The following is a 21,431-nucleotide window of genomic DNA, read 5'->3' as shown; positions in this document are numbered from 1 at the left end:
TCTGACTGATCTCCTATACACAATAACTACCTGGGATCTCACTGATCTACTATACACAATAACTACCTGGGATCTCACTGATCTACTATACACACTGCTCATGATGTCTGTGATCTACTATATATAGTCCTATCCAATAACTGGCCAATCATGGGGCCACCCCAAGAAGCTGTGAGAAGTATATAGTATCTACATGCACATTATATACAGTCACTATATGTGAAGAGACTATGGCCTCCTTCTTCCCTGTACATTATCGGCAGCAGGAAGGAAAGCAGTAACCCTGATCCCCAGAAATCCTAGGGGTACAGAAGGCTGTGGGGTACCTGGATTGTCTGGCTGTAGACCGGCTCTGAACGCCCCAATTGTGATGGCTCCTCGGGTTTCATTACTCCCAGGATGTTGTTTGGCACAAATCCAGAAGAACCGCTGGAATTTCTCACCTTCCACCACTGCTTTCTATCATCCATGACCTGAAACGTAAGGTGAGAAGCTGCTGGAAGCCGGGAACCATGCACCCGCTGCATCAGAGGGGTCATCACCCTGAGCCTTATTCGCGTCATAGACAATAGGCAAAGACCTTGCGAGGGCCCACCCTCGGCTCCACTGACCTCGCGAGGGCAACTGACTGGATAATACAATACTTAACCTCCCAGGCAGAGACTTACAGCTGCATTAACCAAGTTTCTCATGCTGGAGACCTCCTCCCTCTGCATCGGCAGAGGTGTTGCATTTGCGGGAGGGGTGGATCTTGCATAGGCGGCCACCATCAATGACTGCAGTGCCATCGGACCGCTGAAAGCGCCTTCTGGTACCCAATAGTGTATTTACAGTGGAGTAGCAAAGTGAACAATGATTCAACTGTTTGCCGCTGCCCTAAAGGCCCAAACATCTGCCGCCTGAGGCGAGATGAGAATGGCAGAGGCAGCCCTGCCCATGCATATGCAACACCCCAGCCAACGCATAGGCAAGGTGGTAGTTACAAATGGCACCCTCTCCATATTACGATCAATCTGGTGAGCCTGTGCAACTCATCCAGAAGATAATTCTAGGAGAATTTTGTGTAATTGCAGCTGTTTATTCTACCTGGCAAGGCAACAGTTAACTGGTGTATGTAATTATCTAATGAGGTTTCTGGAAGGTGATTGGAGAGGTGCTACCACCTGACCAGGGGAGTATACAGTCATGGCCAAAAGTTCTGAGAATGATACAAATGTAAAATTTTACAAAGTCTCCTGCATCAGGTTTTATAATGGTAATTTGCATATTCTCCAGAATGTTATAAAGAGGGATCAGCTTAACAGCAATTCATTGCAAAGTCAATATTTGCCTAGAAAATGAACTTTTCCCCCCAAAACACATTTCCCCTTCATTGCAGGCGCCTTAGGCGTAGCAGCTGCCATGGTGTCAGTGATGTCTCCAGTAACACAGCTGCGGGGGCTGATGAGGACAGGGCTGGAGATCAGTCTGTCAGGATTAGGTAACAATCACACCCCTGGACACTTTTCAAGGAGGCTGGTGCTTGGCATCATTGTTTCTCTTCTGTTACCCATGGTTATCTCTAAAGAAACATGTGCAGTCATCATTGCACTGCACAAAACTGGCCGAACAGGGAAGAGTATCGCAGCGAGAAAGATTGCACCTCAGTCACCGATCTATCGCATCATCAAGGAATTCAAGGAGAGAGGCTCCATTGTTACCAAAAAGGCTCCAGGAGCCCAAGAAGGACCAGCAAGCGCCAGGAGCGTCTCTTACAAGTGTCTCAGCTTGGGGGTGGGGCTCCCAGCATCGCAGAGCTCAGGAATGGCAGCAGCAGGTGTGAGGCATCTGCAGGCACTGTGACACTGCGGAGACTCCTGGAGCAAGGCCTGGTGTCCAGGAGGGCAGCACAGAAGCCGCTTCTCTCCAGAAACCATCAGGGACAGACTGATATTCTGCAGGAGGTGCAGGGAGTGGACGCTGAGGACTGGGGGTAAGTTATTTCTCTGATGAATCCCCTTTCCGATTGTTGGGAGAAGACAAGGTGAGCGATGCCCCCAGTCCTGTCTCCTGCACCTGTAAAGCTCCTGCAGCCATTCATGTGGGGGGGGGGGGGGGCGGCTTCTCAGCCAAGGGAATCGCCCTAAAAACACCTCCATGAATAAAGAATGGACTAGAATGTCCTCCAGGAGCCGCTTCTCCCAACCCTCCCGGAGCAGATGGTGATGAGCAATGCCTTCTCCAGCATGATGGAGCACCGGCCATAAAGGGGAGAACTAAATGGCTCCGGGAACAGAACACAGAGATTCTGGGTCCATGGCCCGGAAACTCCCCGGATCTTATCCCATTGAGAACTTGTGGTCAATCATCAAGACTTGCTGCAGTAACTCCTTCTCACTGACAATAAAAGCTTCTGTTCCCCATAATATGATTGCACTTGTATTTCTGTATGTGATAAACATCTGACAGACCAGAGGGACACATCATGTGACAATAGAAGATTTGTGTCATTCTCAAAACTTATGGCCATGACTGTATAAACCCTTGCTGAGTGAGAGACTCCATCTTGGAGTCAGACTGAAGAGTCAAGAGAGAGTGCGAGTGAGCAGCACACCTTCAGTGCTGCCACAGACATTAATCCCAGGAACTTCTAGTGCCTCAGGCCTACTGCCTGGCACCCAGGGAAAGTCTAAAGACTTAAGCCCAGAACTGCAGCTTCCACCACTTGGACTCCATCTGAACCAGCCTCCAGGCCACCAAAAAAAGGCTAGGCCCCAGTGGGGGATGTTGCACATATATATCTGATCAATGAAATCACAGCATGTCTGCATGGAGAAAACTAGAAGTCCATGGGGGCTGCTGTGATTTCATTGATCAGATATACCTGCATGGGGTACAGTTTGCTAATGTTAAGAGGTTTAAGGACCTGTGATGATGCCAGCCCGAGGAGGCCACGTCCCCATCATCTCGCTATAGATATCCCTGGATACCAGGTAAAATTATAAAGTTGAATTTATGGGGATCTGAGGGAAACAATATTTAGCTAAAAGAAGGTTGTCAACTAGTTACCAGGGCTGTATGGGAACCTGCCACTAGCTGTAAAAAATGTGGTGACAGGTTCTCTTTAATCATTTCTTCAATCATTGGGGAGCGGTTGTTACCTCCACAATGTCATCCTTCAGCACGGAGAGCTCATTCAGGTTTCTGGCCACAAAGTCGTATCTGCAAATAGCAAACTTCATGGAGAGCGCTGCCGCCTGCTTCCTGTTGTCAAAGAAAGGTTACAAAATGATAACCAGGATCCCAGGGGTTAATGAAACCTGCTAGATTGAGAATTAACAAAGGCCTTAAGAGGGTCTCCACCACCTGACTGAGCCCCCAATGTTCTACCTCAGTTCTTCACGCAGGACACATGTCCAGGTCACATGAACATTCCCCATGCACAGATAGATTCCACCATCCAGTGTATAATATACTGGTGTCCCCATCGTGGCCTCCTCCATCCAGTGTATAATATACTGGTGTCCCCATCGTGGCCTCCTCCATCCAGTGTGTGATATACTGGTGTCCCCATCGTGGTCGCCTCCATCCAGTGTGTGATATACTGGTGTCCCCATCGTGGTCTCCTCCATCCAGTGTGTAATATACTGGTGTCCCCATCGTGGTCTCCTCCTTCCAGTGTATAATATACTGGTGTCCCCATCATGGCCTCCTCCATCCAGTGTATAATATACTGGTGTCCTCATCGTGGCCTCCTCCAACCAGTGTGTGATATACTGGTGTCCCCATGGTGGCCTCCTCCATCCAGTGTGTGATATACTGGTGTCCCCATCGTGGTCTCCTCCATCCAGTGTGTGATATACTGGTGTCCCCATCGTGGTCTCCTCCATCCAGTGTGTGATATACTGGTGAACCCATCGTGGCCTCCTCCATCCACTGTGTAATATGCTGGTGTCCCCATCATGGCCTCCTCCATCCAGTGTATAATATACTGGTGTCCCCATCGTGGCCTCCTCCATCCAGTGTATAATATACGGATGTCCCCATCGTGGCCTCCTCCATCCAGTGTATAATATACTGGTGTCCCCATCGTGGTCTCCTCCATCCAGTGTATAATATACTGGTGTCCCCATCGTGGTCTTCACCATCCAGTGTATAATATACTGGTGTCCCCATCATGGCCTTGTCCATCCAGTGTATAATATACTGGTGTCCCCATCGTGGTCTTTACCATCCAGTGTGTAATATACTGGTGTCCCCATCGTTGTCTCCTCCATCCAGTGTATAATACACTGGTGTCCCCATCGTGGTCTTCACCATCCAGTGTATAATATACTGGTGTCCCCATTGTGGCCTCCTCCATCCTGTGTATAATATACTGGTGTCCCCATCATGGCCTCCTCCATCCAGTATGTGATATGCTGGTGTCCCAATTGTGGCCTCCTCCATCCTGTGTATAATATACTGGTGTCCCCATCGTGGTCTCCTCCATCCAGTGTGTGATATGCTGGTGTCCCCATCGTAGCCTCCTCCATCCAGTGTGTGATATACTGGTGTCCCCATCGTGGTCTCCTCCATCCAGTGTGTGATATGCTGGTGTCCCCATCGTAGCCTCCTCCATCCAGTGTATAATATACTGGTGTCCCCATCGTGTGATGCTGCTCCCTGCTCACTCGCGCGAGAGGAGGGGGAGGTCATGTGACACTGCCCCCTGTATATTCGGGCGGGAGGATGGGGAAGCCATGTGATGCTGCCCCCTGCACACTCGGGCGGGAGGAGGGGGGCTGGTCATGTGGCGCTGCCCCCTTCACACTCGGGCGGGTGGAGGGGGAGGCCATGTGACACTGCCCCCTGCACACTCGGGCGGGAGGTCATGTGACGCTGCCCCCTGCACACTCGGGCGGGAGGAGGGGGAGGCCATGTGACGCCTCGTCCATCCAGTGTGTGATATACTCGTGTCCCCATCGTGGTCTCCTCCATCCAGTGTGTGATATACTGGTGTCCCCATCGTGGCCTCCTCCATCCAGTGTGTGATATACTGGTGTCCACATCGTGGCCTCCTCCATCCAGTGTGTGATATACTGGTGTCCCCATCATGGTCTCCTCCATCCAGTGTATAATGTACTGGAGTCCCCATCGTGGCCTCCTCCATCCAGTGTGTAATATACTGGTGTCCCCATCGTGGCCTCCTCCATCCAGTGTGTAATATACTGGTGTCCCCATCGTGGTCTCCTCCATCCAGTGTGTAATATACTGGTGTCCCCATTGTGTGATGCTGCTCCCTGCTCACTCGGGCGGGAGGTCATGTGACGCTGCCCCTGCACACTCGGGCGGGAGGAGAGGGGAGGTCATGTGACGCTGCCCCTGCACACTCAGGCGGGTGGAGGGGGAGGCCATGTGACATTGCCACCAGCACACTCGGGTGGGAGGTCATGTGACGCTGCCCCTTGCACACTCGGGCAGGAGGCCATGTGACGCCTCGTCCATCCAGTGCGTGATATAATGGTGTCCCCATCATGGTCTCCTCCATCCAGTGTGTGATATACTGGTGTCCCCATCGTGGCCTCCTCCATCGAGTGTATAATATACCGGTGTCCCCATCGTGGTCTCCACATCCAGTGTGTGATATACTGGTGTCCCCATCGTGGTCTCCACATCCAGTGTGTGATATACTGGTGTCCCCATCGTGGTCTCCTCCATCAAATGTGTGATATACTGGTGTCCCCATCGTGGTCTCCACCATCCAGTGTGAGATATACTGGTGTCCCCATCGCGGTCTCCTCCATCCTGTGTGTGAGATATACTGGTGTCGCCATGGTGGCCTCCTCCATCCAGTGTGTGATATACTGGTGTCCCCATCCTGGTCTCCTCCATCCAGTGTATAATATACTGGTTTCCCCATCCTGGTCTTCTCCATCCAGTGTATAATATACTGGTGTCCCCATCGTGGTCTCCTCCCTCCAGTGTGTGATATACTGGTGTCCCCATCGTGGTCTCCTCCATCCAGTGTGTGATATACTGGTGTCCCCATCGTGGTCTCCTCCATCCAGTGTGTGATATACTGGTTTCCCCATCCTGGTCTCCTCCCTCCAGTGTATAATATACTGGTGTCCCCATCGTGGTCTCCTCCATCCAGTGTGTGATATACTGGTGTCCCCATCGTGGTCTCCTCCCTCCAGTGTATAATATACTGGTGTCCCCATCGTGGTCTCCTCCATCCAGTGTGTGATATACTGGTGTCCCCATCGTGGTCTTCACCATCCAGTGTATAATATACTGGTGTCCCCATCGTGGCCTTGTCCATCCAGTGTATAATATACAGGTGTCCCCATCGTGGTCTCCTCCATCCAGTGTATAATATACCGGTGTCCCCATCGTGGTCTCCTCCATCCAGTGTGTGATATACTGGTGTCTCCATCGTGACCTCCTCCATCCAGTGTGTGATATACTGGTGTCCCCATCGTGGTCTTCACCATCCAGTGTATAATATACTGGTGTCCCCATCGTGGCCTTGTCCATCCAGTGTATAATATACAGGTGTCCCCATCGTGGTCTCCTCCATCCAGTGTATAATATACCGGTGTCCCCATCGTGGTCTCCTCCATCCAGTGTGTGATATACTGGTGTCTCCATCGTGACCTCCTCCATCCAGTGTGTGATATACTGGTGTCCCCATCGTGGTCTTCACCATCCAGTGTATAATATACTGGTGTCCCCATCGTGGTCTCCTCCATCCAGTGTATAATATACCGGTGTCCCCATCGTGGCCTCCTCCATCCCGTGTGTAATATACTGGTGTCCCCATCGTGGTCTCCTCCATCCAGTGTGTGATATACTGGTGTCCCCATCGTGGCCTCCTCCATCCCGTGTGTAATATACTGGTGTCCCCATCGTGACCTCCTCCATCTAGTGTGTGATATACTAGTGTCCCCATCGTGGCCTCCTCCAACCAGTGTGTGATATACTGGTGTCCCCATCGTGGCCTCCTCCATCCCGTGTGTAATATACTGGTGTCCCCATCGTGGTCTCCTCCATCCAGTGTGTGATATACTGGTGTCCCCATCGTGGCCTCCTCCATCCCGTGTGTAATATACTGGTGTCCCCATCGTGACCTCCTCCATCTAGTGTGTGATATACTAGTGTCCCCATCGTGGCCTCCTCCATCCAGTGTGTAATATACCGGTGTCCCCATCGTGGCCTCCTCCATCCCGTGTGTAATATACTGGTGTCCCCATCGTGACCTCCTCCATCTTGTGTGTGATATACTAGTGTCCCCATCGTGGCCTCCTCCATCCAGTGTGTGATATACTGGTGTCCCCATCGTGTGATGATCCTTCCCTGCTCACTCGGTCGGGCGGGAGGATGGGGAGGCCATGTGACGCTACCCCTGCACACTCAGTGGGAAGAGGGGGAGGACGTGTGACGCTGCCCCCTGCACACTCGGGAGGGAGGTCATGTGACGCTACCCCTGCACACTCAGGATGGAGGAGGGGAAGGCCATGTGACGCTGCCCCCTGCACTCTCAGGCAGGAGGAGGGGGAGGCCATGTGACGCTGCCCCCTGCACACGCAGTGAGAAGAGGGGGAGGCCATGTGACGCTGCCCCCTGCACACTCGGGAGGGAGGTCATGTGACGCTACCCCTGCACACTCGGGAGGGAGGTCATGTGACGCTACCCCTGCACACTGCCCCCTGCACACTCGGGAGGGAGGTCATGTGACGCTACCCCTGCACACTCGGGAGGGAGGTCATGTGACGCTACCCCTGCACACTCGGGAGGGAGGAGGGGAAGGTCATGTGACGCTGCCCCCTGCACACTCGGGAGGGAGGTCATGTGACGCTACTCCTGCACACTCGGGAGGGAGGTCATGTGACGCTACCCCTGCACACTCGGGAGGGAGGAGGGGAAGGTCATGTGACGCTGCCCCCTGCACACTCGGGAGGGAGGAGGCCATGTGACGCTGCCCCCTGCACACTCGGGAGGGAGGAGGGGGAGGCCATGTGACGCTGCCCCCTGCACACTCAGCGGGAACAGGGGAAGGTCATGTGACGCTGCCCCCTGCACACTCGGGGGGAAGAGGGGGAGGCCATGTGACGCTGCCCTCTGCACACTCCGTGGGAAGAGGGGGAGGTCATGTGACGCTGCCCCCTGCACACTCGGGAGGGAGGAGGGGAAGGTCATGTGACGCTGCGTACAGTCTTATACACCTGCATGTAGCTATAAGAGTTTTATGTACTGTGTTGAATATATAGCACAGGGGTCAGGTGTCATTTTGGGTTATGTTCTGGCTAATTTTCACCCCTTGGTCAGACTAGATGGAACCCAAATTTTATAAGTGAGATTTGATGTTACGCTGCGTCCTGGCCCCGTGTGCTGTATACATGTAGCTGCAGGGCCCCCGTGTGCTGTATACATGTAGCTGTATGGTTCCGTTTACTGTATACATGTAGCTGTAGGGCCCCGTGTGCTGTATACATGTAGCTGCAGGGCCCCCGTGTGCTGTATACATGTAGCTGCAGGGCCCCTTGTGCTGTATACATGTAGCTGCAGGGCCCCTTGTGCTGTATACATGTAGCTGTAGGGTCCCGTGTGCTGTATACATGTAGCTGCAGGGCCCCGTGTGCTGTATACATGTAGCTGTAGGGCCCCGTGTACTGTATACATGTAGCTGTAGGGCCCCGTGTGCTGTATACATGTAGCTGCAGGGTCCCGTGTGCTGTATACATGTAGCTGTAGGGCCCCGTGTGCTGTATACATGTAGCTGTAGGGCCCCGTGTACTGTATACATGTAGCTGTAGGGCCCCGTGTGCTGTATACATGTAGCTGTAGGGCCCCGTGTGCTGTATACATGTAGCTGCAGGGCCCCGTGTGCTGTATACATGTAGCTGCAGGGCCCCGTGTGCTGTATACATGTAGCTGCAGGGCCCCGTGTACTGTATACATGTAGCTGTAGGGTCCCGTGTGCTGTATACATGTAGCTGCAGGGCCCCGTGTGCTGTATACATGTAGCTGTAGGGTCCCGTGTGCTGTATACATGTAGCTGCAGGGCCCCGTGTGCTGTATACATGTAGCTGTAGGGCCCCGTGTGCTGTATACATGTAGCTGCAGGGCCCCGTGTGCTGTATACATGTAGCTGTAGGGTCCCGTGTGCTGTATACATGTAGCTGTAGGGTCCCGTGTGCTGTATACATGTAGCTGCAGGGTCCCGTGTGCTGTATACATGTAGCTGTAGGGCCCCGTGTACTGTATACATGTAGCTGTAGGGCCCCGTGTGCTGTATACATGTAGCTGTAGGGCCCCGTGTACTGTATACATGTAGCTGTAGGGTCCCGTGTGCTGTATACATGTAGCTGTAGGGCCCCGTGTGCTGTATACATGTAGCTGTAGGGCCCCGTGTACTGTATACATGTAGCTGTAGGGCCCCGTGTGCTGTATACATGTAGCTGTAGGGCCCCGTGTGCTGTATACATGTAGCTGTAGGGCCCCGTGTACTCCACGTTGCACTGATCTTTTTCGGGTCCAATAATGGATAATACAGAAGCGTCTCGTTTATTAATGTAATAATAATATTTACAGCTCGTGGATTTGATTTGATTGTTATACAGCGGGGGAGGGGGATAAATCACTGGGAGAAAATCAATTCTCCTCATCCACTGACCCCCAGTCCCACGGAGGAGACCCCACAGGTCGTGGATGAGAAGAGGAGGAGCATGGGTCATGTGATCAGACAATCTCTTAGGATTTAGGATGAGATTAGGGTAAGTGATTGGAGGGAGGGGTAATTATTATATACAGCAATGATTATTGGATGGTACAGGGAATCTCAGGACTCGGCTGCCTGATCCCATGTTCTTCGGAGAACTGGCGACTATTGCACGCAGTCCGGGGGACCTCGGGTTAGTAATTATAGAAATAATAATTCCTGTGACAAGAACAGAAGCAAATGAGTCAGTGATGGATATGGAAAAAAATGAAGCATCACAGCAGGAGAGTGGGGGAGCCACGGCAGATGTCCACCTAACCGGGGACCTCGGCAGATGTCCCCCTAACCCGGGACCTCGGCAGATGTCCCCCTAACCCGGGACCTCGGCAGATGTCCACCTAACCCGGGGGCCTCGGCAGATGGCCACCTAACCCGGGGGCCTCGGCAGATGGCCACATAACCCGGGACCTCGGCAGATGTCCACATAACCCGGGGGCCTCGGCAGATGTCCACATAACCCGGGGGCCTCGGCAGATGTCCACATAACCCGGGGGCCTCGGCAGATGTCCACATAACCCGGGGGCCTCGGCAGATGTCCACATAACCCGGGGGCCTCGGCAGATGTCCACATAACCCGGGGGCCTCGGCAGATGTCCACATAACCCGGGGGCCTCGGCAGATGTCCACATAACCCGGGGGCCTCGGCAGATGTCCACATAACCCGGGGGCCTCGGCAGATGTCCACATAACCCGGGGGCCTCGGCAGATGGCCACCTAACCCGGGACCTCGGCAGATGGCCACATAACCCGGGACCTCGGCAGATGTTCACATAACCCGGAACCTCGGCAGATGGCCACATAACCCTAATATACTAAAAGTACAGATTTCTATTCCACTTACCCGTCTGGTGGAGCTGGATCCCGGACACTGGAATACTGCAAATTCAAAACATGGACGCTCTTATTACATAACAGGTGAGGATTACCAAAACTTTACCCTAATGTATTAGGGTAATACTAATAATAATAAGAAGAATAATAATCCTCTCCATAATAATAAAAAAAAAATTCTCTCGGTTTGGGATTTCAACTACTCTACATGTAATAGAGACAGAGCCGCCCTCCACTAGGCTATCGGCTTAGTGGTTATCAATGGGAGACAGTGACACAGGCTCCATGCACTGCTATGTAGAGACACATCTTCTCAGATTACTATTGTCATTATTGAGACGGCTATTATTATTATTTTTATTATTTTCATGGAGACCACCATCATCTCAATACTAATAATCTCAATAATCATCTCTGAGAAGATCCCTCTCTATGTATCAGTGTGTCACTCTTCGTTACACTCCTCCTCTCCCTGACATCCCATGAGCTTACAGCTTAGTGGGTAGAGGCTCCTGTCTCTATAACAGAGGGTCTGGGGTTCGAATCCCGGGCTGGCGCCGCGGCAGGAGAGGGGGGACAGCGCCACGGCCGGCAGGAGAGGGGGGACGGCACCGCCGCCGGCAGGAGAGGGGGGACGGCACCGCGGCCGGCAGGAGAGGGGGGTCGGCGCCGCGGCCAGCAGGAGAGGGGGGACGGCGCCGCGGCCGGCAGGAGAGGGGGGACGGCGCCGCGGCCGGCAGGAGAGGGGGGACGGCGCCGCGGCCGGCAGGAGAGGGGGGACGGCGCCGCGGCCGGCAGGAGAGGGGGGACGGCGCCGCGGCCGGCAGGAGAGGGGGGGCCGCCGGCAGGTGTTGCTTATGTTGGAGGGAATAGAAGGAATTATTCTGCAGTGTAAGATGAGGTTCTGGTGGTCTAGGGGCGGGATGGAGAAGAAAGGAAGGTCTACAATGAGAAGAATTAGCGATTGACTTATGCTTTTTTTGGATGTTGCTCATACATCCCCCCTCCCCAATGTCCTCGGACCCCAGCATCACACAGACGTCTCATACCTCTGAGGGAAAACTTCGGGATTCTTGCTGTGGTTCTGGCGGTTTTGATGGCAACTCAAACATCTGATTTCTTTCTGGTTCTTTGGGAACGTTTCCAAAGTTTAAGATGGGAGGTTCCCAGCCATTCCTGAAGCGCGGGATGTACGGGGGGATGAACTGATCTTTAGGCCACTCCATCCTAGGGATAGAAGTCAGGGAGTGAGGACTGATCCGGAGCTGAGGGATTGTGCTGGAGCCATCACGAGTGACCATTACCTGGATTTACTCCACGTATCACCCAGAGACAGCCACAGCTTCTTCTCCTCCTCGTTCAGCACAAAGTTTAGGAAATCAATGGCGTCCTTCATCAGGAGCGGGCTCAGGACGCTGTGGGCAAGCTCCGCCCCTCCGGTGGCTTCCACCATCTGTAGGACAAGGGACCATCAAATACTGCAGCAAACATGGTAACAAGTTACATACATTATTTACAAAAAAAGTCCTTCACGGAGACCCATCAGTCAATTCACTAATAAAACAACATGAAAAATAAGAGAATAATAGAACTCGCCGAAAAGTTTTCAACACACAATAAAAAATTATCTGGTCTATGGGGAGATCTCTGCGTCATATGTTACAGCTGTGGGGTAGTTACCTGTATGAGTGTACAGCACGATCAGTGTATATTGTATATCAGGTGTCGCTGCTGGATAGTGATACAATGTTACAGCCGTGGGGTAGTTACCTGTATGAGTGTACAGCAGGGTCAGTGTATATTGTATATCAGGTGTCGCTGCTGGTTAGTGATACAATGTTACAGCTGTGGGGTAGTTACCTGTATGAGTGTACAGCACGGTCAGTGTATATTGTATATCAGGTGTCACTGCTGGTTAGTGATACAATGTTACAGCCGTGGGGTAGTTACCTGTATGAGTGTACAGCACGGTCAGTGTATATTGTATATCAGGTGTCGCTGCTGGTTACTGGTTAGTGATACAATGTTACAGCCGTGGGGTAGTTACCTGTATGAGTGTACAGCACGGTCAGTGTATATTGTATATCAGGTGTCGCTGCTGGTTAGTGATACAATGTTACAGCCGTGGGGTAGTTACTTGTATGAGTGTACAGCACGGTCAGTGTATATTGTATATCAGGTGTCGCTGCTGGTTAGTGATACAATGTTACAGCCGTGGGGTAGTTACCTGTATGAGTGTACAGCAGGGTCAGTGTATATTGTATATCAGGTGTCGCTGCTGGTTAGTGATACAATGTTACAGCTGTGGGGTAGTTACTTGTATGAGTGTACAGCACGGTCAGTGTATATTGTATATCAGGTGTCGCTGCTGGTTAGTGATACAATGTTACAGCCGTGGGGTAGTTACCTGTATGAGTGTACAGCAGGGTCAGTGTATATTGTATATCAGGTGTCGCTGCTGGTTAGTGATACAATGTTACAGCTGTGGGGTAGTTACTTGTATGAGTGTACAGCGCTGTCAGTGTATATTGTATATCAGGTGTCGCTGCTGGTTAGTGATACAATGTTACAGCCGTGGGGTAGTTACTTGTATGAGTGTACAGCACGGTCAGTGTATATTGTATATCAGGTGTCGCTGCTGGTTAGTGATACAATGTTACAGCCGTGGGGTAGTTACCTGTATGAGTGTACAGCACGGTCAGTGTATATTGTATATCAGGTGTCGCTGCTGGATAGTGATACAATGTTACAGCCGTGGGGTAGTTACCTGTATGAGTGTACAGCAGGGTCAGTGTATATTGTATATCAGGTGTCGCTGCTGGTTAGTGATACAATGTTACAGCTGTGGGGTAGTTACTTGTATGAGTGTACAGCTCGGTCAGTGTATATTGTATATCAGGTGTCGCTGCTGGTTAGTGATACAATGTTACAGCCGTGGGGTAGTTACCTGTATGAGTGTACAGCACGGTCAGTGTATATTGTATATCAGGTGTCGCTGCTGGTTAGTTATACAATGTTACAGTCGTGGGGTAGTTACTTGTATGAGTGTACAGCATGGTCAGTGTATATTGTATATCAGGTGTCGCTGCTGGTTAGTGATACAATGTTACAGCTGTGGGGTAGTTACCTGTATGAGTGTACAGCACGGTCAGTGTATATTGTATATCAGGTGTCGCTGCTGGTTAGTGATACAATGTTACAGCCGTGGGGTAGTTACCTGTATGAGTGTACAGCACGGTCAGTGTATATTGTATATCAGGTGTCGCTGCTGGTTAGTGATACAATGTTACAGCCGTGGGGTAGTTACCTGTATGAGTGTACAGCAGGGTCAGTGTATATTGTATATCAGGTGTCGCTGCTGGTTAGTGATACAATGTTACAGCTGTGGGGTAGTTACTTGTATGAGTGTACAGCACGGTCAGTGTATATTGTATATCAGGTGTCACTGCTGGTTAGTGATACAATGTTACAGCCGTGGGGTAGTTACTTGTATGAGTGTACAGCACGGTCAGTGTATATTGTATATCAGGTGTCGCTGCTGGTTAGTGATACAATGTTACAGCTGTGGGGTAGTTACCTGTATGAGTGTACAGCACGGTCAGTGTATATTGTATATCAGGTGTCGCTGCTGGTTAGTGATACAATGTTACAGCCGTGGGGTAGTTACCTGTATGGGTGTACAGCACGGTCAGTGTATATTGTATATCAGGTGTCACTGCTGGTTAGTGATACAATGTTACAGCCGTGGGGTAGTTACTTGTATGAGTGTACAGCACGGTCAGTGTATATTGTATATCAGGTGTCGCTGCTGGTTAGTGATACAATGTTACAGCCGTGGGGTAGTTACCTGTATGAGTGTACAGCACGGTCAGTGTATATTGTATATCAGGTGTCGCTGCTGGTTAGTGATACAATGTTACAGCCGTGGGGTAGTTACCTGTATGAGTGTACAGCACGGTCAGTGTATATTGTATATCAGGTGTCGCTGCTGGTTAGTGATACAATGTTACAGCCTTGGGGTAGTTACCTGTATGAGTGTACAGCACGGTCAGTGTATATTGTATATCAGGTGTCGCTGCTGGTTAGTGATACAATGTTACAGCCGTGGGGTAGTTACTTGTATGAGTGTACAGCACGGTCAGTGTATATTGTATATCAGTTGTCCCTGCTGGTTAGTGATACAATGTTACAGCCGTGGGGTAGTTACTTGTATGAGTGTACAGCACGGTCAGTGTATATTGTATATCAGTTGTCCCTGCTGGTTAGTGATACAATGTTACAGCCGTGGGGTAGTTACTTGTATGAGTGTACAGCACGGTCAGTGTATATTGTATATCAGGTGTCGCTGCTGGTTAGTGATACAATGTTACAGCCGTGGGGTAGTTACCTGTATGAGTGTACAGCACGGTCAGTGTATATTGTATATCAGGTGTCGCTGCTGGTTAGTGATACAATGTTACAGCCATTGGGTAGTTACCTGTATGAGTGTACAGCACGGTCAGTGTATATTGTATATCAGGTGACGCTGCTGGTTAGTGATACAATGTTACAGCCGTGGGGTAGTTACTTGTATGAGTGTACAGCACGGTCAGTTTATATTGTATATCAGGTGTCGCTGCTGGTTAGTGATACAATGTTACAGCCGTGGGGTAGTTACCTGTATGAGTGTACAGCACGGTCAGTGTATATTGTATATTAGGTGTCGCTGCTGGTTAGTGATACAATGTTACAGCCGTGGGGTAGTTACTTGTATGAGTGTACAGCACGGTCAGTGTATATTGTATATCAGGTGTCGCTGCTGGTTAGTGATACAATGTTACAGCCGTGGGGTAGTTACCTGTATGAGTGTACAGCACGGTCAGTGTATATTGTATATTAGGTGTCGCTGCTGGTTAGTGATACAATGTTACAGCCGTGGGGTAGTTACCTGTATGAGTGTACAGCACGGTCAGTGTATATTGTATATCAGGTGTCACTGCTGTTTAGTGATACTATGTTACAGCCGTGGGGTAGTTACCTGTATGAGTGTACAGCACGGTCAGTGTATATTGTATATCAGGTGTCACTGCTGGTTAGTGATACAATGTTACAGCCGTGGGGTAGTTACCTGTATGAGTGTACAGCACGGTCAGTGTATATTGTATATCAGGTGTCGCTGCTGGTTAGTGATACAATGTTACAGCTGTGGGGTAGTTACTTGTATGAGTGTACAGCACGGTCAGTGTATATTGTATATCAGGTGTCGCTGCTGGTTAGTGATACAATGTTACAGCCGTGGGGTAGTTACCTGTATGAGTGTACAGCGCTGTCAGTGTATATTGTATATTAGGTGTCGCTGCTGGTTAGTGATACAATGTTACAGCTGTGGGGTAGTTACTTGTATGAGTGTACAGCACGGTCAGTGTATATTGTATATCAGGTGTCGCTGCTGGTTAGTGATACAATGTTACAGCTGTGGGGTAGTTACTTGTATGAGTGTACAGCACGGTCAGTGTATATTGTATATCAGGTGTCACTGCTGGTTAGTGATACAATGTTACAGCCGTGGGGTAGTTACTTGTATGAGTGTACAGCACGGTCAGTGTATATTGTATATCAGGTGTCGCTGCTGGTTAGTGATACAATGTTACAGCTGTGGGGTAGTTACCTGTATGAGTGTACAGCACGGTCAGTGTATATTGTATATCAGGTGTCGCTGCTGGTTAGTGATACAATGTTACAGCCGTGGGGTAGTTACCTGTATGGGTGTACAGCACGGTCAGTGTATATTGTATATCAGGTGTCACTGCTGGTTAGTGATACAATGTTACAGCCGTGGGGTAGTTACTTGTATGAGTGTACAGCACGGTCAGTGTATATTGTATATCAGGTGTCGCTGCTGGTTAGTGATACAATGTTACAGCCGTGGGGTAGTTACCTGTATGAGTGTACAGCACGGTCAGTGTATATTATATATATGGTGTCGCTGCTGGTTAGTGATACAATGTTACAGCCGTGGGGTAGTTACCTGTATGAGTGTAGAGCACGGTCAGTGTATATTGTATATCAGGTGTCGCTGCTGGTTTGTGATACAATGTTACAGCCGTGGGGTAGTTACTTGTATGAGTGTACAGCACGGTCAGTGTATATTGTATATCAGGTGTCGCTGCTGCTAAGTGATACAATGATACAGCCGTGCTGTGCACTCCTAGAGGTAACTACCCCACGGCTTTAACGTGTTATCACTATACAATATACACTGACCACACTGCACACTCAGAGGTACATACCTCACAGCTGTAACATTTTATCACTATACAACATACATTCACCGTGCTGCACACTCCCAGAGGTACCTACCTTGCGGCTGTAATTTTGTATCAATATATAATAGACACTCACCGCTCAGTAGACTCCTAGAGGTAACTACCCCACGGCTGTAACGTTGTATCACTATATAATATACACTGACCGCTCAGTAGACTCCTAGAGGTAACTACCCCATGGCTGTAAAGTTGTATCACTATATAATATACACTCACCGCTCTGTACACTCCTAGAGGTAACTACCCCACGGCTGTAACGTTGTATCACTATATAATATACACTCACCGCTCTGTACACTCCTAGAGGTAAGTACCCCATGGCTGTAACGTTATATCACTATATAATATACACTGACCACTCTGTACAATCCTAGAGGTAACTACCCCACGGCTGTAACGTTATATATCACTATATAATATACACTGACCGCTCTGCACACTCCTAGAGGTAACTACCCCACGGCTGTAACGTTATATCACTATATAATATACACTCACCGCGCTGCACACTCCTAGAGGTAACTACCCCACGGCTGTAACATTGTATCACTATATAATATACACTCACCGCTCTATACACTCCTAGAGGTAACTACCCCATGGCTGTAACGTTATATATCACTATATAATATACACTCACTGCTCTGTACACTCCTAGAGGTAACTACCCCATGGCTGTAACGTTATATATCACTATATAATATACACTGACCGCGCTGTACACTCCTAGAGGTAACTACCCCACGGCTGTAACGTTGTATCACTATACAATATACGATGACCGCGCTGCACACTCATAGAGGTAACTACCCCACGGCGGTAACGTTGTAGCACTATACACGGACCGCACTGCACACTCCTAGAGGTAACTACCCCATGGCTGTAACGTTGTATCACTATATAATTTACACTGTCCGCTCTGTACACTCCTAGAGGTAACTACCCCATGGCTGTAACGTTGCATCACTATATAATTTACACTGTCCGCTATGTACACTCCTAGAGGTAACTACCCCACGGCTGTAACGTTATATCACTATATAATATACACTGACCGCTCTGTACACTCCTAGAGGTAACTACCCCATGGCTGTAATGTTATATCACTATATAATATACACTCACCGCTCTGTACACTCCTAGAGGTAACTACCCCACGGCGGTAACGTTGTAGCACTATACACGGACCGCACTGCACACTCCTAGAGGTAACTACCCCACGGCTGTAACGTTATATCACTATATAATATACACTCACCGCTCTGTACACTCCTAGAGGTAACTACCCCACGGCTGTAACGTTATATCACTAAACAATATACACTGACCGCGCTGAACACTCCTAGAGGTAACTACCCCACGGCTGTAACGTTATATCACTATATAATATACAATGACCGTGCTGTACACTCCTTGAGGTAACTCCCCCACGGCTGTAACGTTATATCACTATATAATATACACTGACCGCTCTGTACACTCCTAGAGGTAACTACCCCATGGCTGTAACGTTATATATCACTATATAATATACACTGACCGCGCTGTACACTCCTAGAGGTAACTACCCCACGGCTGTAACGTTGTATCACTATACAATATACGATGACCGCGCTGCACACTCATAGAGGTAACTACCCCACGGCGGTAACGTTGTAGCACTATACACGGACCGCACTGCAAACTCCTAGAGGTAACTACCCCATGGCTGTAACGTTGTATCACTATATAATTTACACTGTCCGCTCTGTACACTCCTAGAGGTAACTACCCCATGGCTGTAACGTTGTATCACTATATAATTTACACTGTCCGCTATGTACACTCCTAGAGGTAACTACCCCACGGCTGTAACGTTATATCACTATAAAATATACACTGACCGCTCTGTACACTCCTAGAGGTAACTACCCCATGGCTGTAACGTTATATCACTATAAAATATACACTGACCGCTCTGTACACTCCTAGAGGTAACTACCCAAGGGCTGTAACATTGTATCACTATATAATATACACTCACCGCTCTGTACACTCCTAGAGGTAACTACCCCACGGCTGTAACGTTATATCACTATATAATATACACTGACCGCTCTGTACACTCCTAGAGGTAACTACCCCATGGCTGTAATGTTATATCACTATATAATATACACTCACCGCTCTGTACACTCCTAGAGGTAACTACCCCACGGCTGTAACGTTATATCACTAAACAATATACACTGACCGCGCTGAACACTCCTAGAGGTAACTACCCCACGGCTGTAACGTTATATCACTATATAATATACAATGACCGTGCTGTACACTCCTAGAGGTAACTACCCCACGGCTGTAACGTTATATCACTATATAATATACACTGACCGCTCTGTACACTCCTAGAGCTAACTACCCCACGGCTGTAACGTTATATCACTATATAATATACACTCACCGCTCTGTACACTCCTAGAGGTAACTACCCCATGGCTGTAACGTTATATATCACTATATAATTTACACTGTCCGGACTGTACACTCCTAGAGGTAACTACCCCACGGCTGTAACGTTGTATCACTATACACTGACCGCACTGCACACTCTTAGAGGTAACTACCCCATGGCTGTAACGTTATATTACTAAATAATATACACTCACCGCTCTGTACACTCCTAGAGGTAACTACCCCATGGCTGTAACGTTATATATCACTATATAATTTACACTGACCGCTCTGTACACTCCTAGAGGTAAGTACCCCATGGCTGTAACGTTATATTACTATATAATATACACTGACCGCTCTGTACACTCCTAGAGGTAACTACCCCACGGCTGTAACGTTATATCACTATATAATATACACTGACCGCTCTGTACACTCCTAGAGGTAACTACCCCACGGCTGTAACGTTATATCACTATATAATATACACTCACCGCGCTGCACACTCCTAGAGGTAACTACCCCATGGCTGTAACGGTATATCACTATATAATATACACTCACCGCTCTGTAGACTCCTAGAGGTAACTACCCCATGGCTGTAACAATATATATCACTATATAATATACACTCACCGCTCTGTACACTCCTAGAGGTAAGTACCCCATGGCTGTAACGTTGTATCACTATATAATATACACTGACCGCGCTGTATACTCCTAGAGGTAACTACCCAAGGGCTGTAACGCTATATCACTATACAATATACACTGACCGCTCTGTACACTCCTAGAGGTAACTACCCCATGGCTGTAACGTTATATCACTATATAATTTACACTGTCCGCTCTGTACACTCCTAGAGGTAACTGCCCCACGGCTGTAACGTTATATCACTATATAATATACACTCACCGCTCTGTACACTCCTAGAGGTAACTACCCCACGGCTGTAACGTTATATCACTATATAATATACACTCACCGCTCTGTACACTCCTAGAGGTAACTACCCCACGGCTGTAACGTTATATTACTAAATAATATACACTCACCACTCTGTACACTCCTAGAGGTAACTACCCCACGGCTGTAACGTTATATCACTATATAATTTACACTGTCCGCTATGTACACTCCTAGAGGTAACTACCCCACGGCTGTAACGTTATATCACTATATAATTTACACTGTCCGCTCTGTACACTCCTAGAGGTAACTACCCCACGGCTGTAACGTTATATCACTATATAATATACACTGACCGTGCTGTACACTCCTAGAGGTAACTACCCCATGGCTGTAACGTTATATCACTATATAATATACACTGACTGCTCAGTACACTCCTAGAGGTAACTACCCCACGGCTGTAACGTTATATCACTATATAATATACACTCACCGCGCTGCACACTCCTAGAGGTAACTACCCCACGGCTGTAACGTTATATCACTATATAATATACACTGACCGTGCTGTACACTCCTAGAGGTAACTACCCCATGGCTGTAACGTTATATCACTATATAATATACACTGACCGCTCAGTACACTCCTAGAGGTAACTATCCCACGGCTGTAACGTTATATCACTATACAATATACACTCACCGCTCTGTACACTCCTAGAGGTAACTACCCCACGGCTGTAACATTGTATCACTATATAATATACACTCACCGCTCTGTACACTCCTAGAGGTAACTACCCCACGGCTGTAACGTTGTATCACTATATAATATACACTGACCACGCTGCACACTCCTAGAGGTAACTACCCCATGGCTGTAACGTTATATCACTACATAATTTACACTGTTCGCTCTGTACACTCCTAGAGGTAACTACCCCACGGCTGTAACGTTATATCACTACATAATTTACACTGTTCGCTCTGTACACTCCTAGAGGTAACTACCCCACGGCGGTAACGTTGTAGCACTATACACGGACCGCACTGCACACTCCTAGAGGTAACTACCCCATGGCTGTAACGTTGTGTTACTATATAATTTACACTGTCCGCTCTGTACACTCCTAGAGGTAACTACCCCACGGCTGTAACATTATATCACTATATAATATACACTCACCACTCTGTACACTCCTAG

The 21,431-nt window shown here is 49.0% G+C and overlaps 1 protein-coding gene across 5 annotated transcripts in view; it reads right to left on the bottom strand.

Annotated features, from left to right (window-relative positions):
• The window catches only part of LOC140108793 (epidermal growth factor receptor kinase substrate 8-like), a 74,690-nt gene that overhangs the window by 24,049 nt on the left and 29,210 nt on the right, over positions 1 to 21,431 (bottom strand). For 4 of the 5 annotated variants that reach the window (XM_072131956.1, XM_072131955.1, XM_072131957.1 and 1 more), the window contains exons 6-10: positions 11,878 to 12,026; positions 11,623 to 11,800; positions 10,584 to 10,618; positions 3,141 to 3,243; positions 327 to 473 (exon numbers count right to left, since the gene is read on the bottom strand). In XM_072131956.1, the coding sequence (XP_071988057.1) occupies positions 327 to 473; positions 3,141 to 3,243; positions 10,584 to 10,618; positions 11,623 to 11,800; positions 11,878 to 12,026 (612 nt within the window). The remainder of the gene's footprint in view (positions 1 to 326; positions 474 to 3,140; positions 3,244 to 10,583; positions 10,619 to 11,622; positions 11,801 to 11,877; positions 12,027 to 21,431) is intronic. The other variant, XM_072131959.1, reaches the window with a different exon arrangement.

The sequence above is a fragment of the Engystomops pustulosus genome, unplaced genomic scaffold (genome assembly GCF_040894005.1).
Source record: "Engystomops pustulosus unplaced genomic scaffold, aEngPut4.maternal MAT_SCAFFOLD_183, whole genome shotgun sequence".
In the NCBI taxonomy this organism is placed as follows: Eukaryota; Metazoa; Chordata; class Amphibia; order Anura; family Leptodactylidae; genus Engystomops; species Engystomops pustulosus.
The sequence above is the reverse complement of the archived record's forward strand: the minus strand, read 5'-3'. Positions and strand labels throughout refer to the sequence as shown.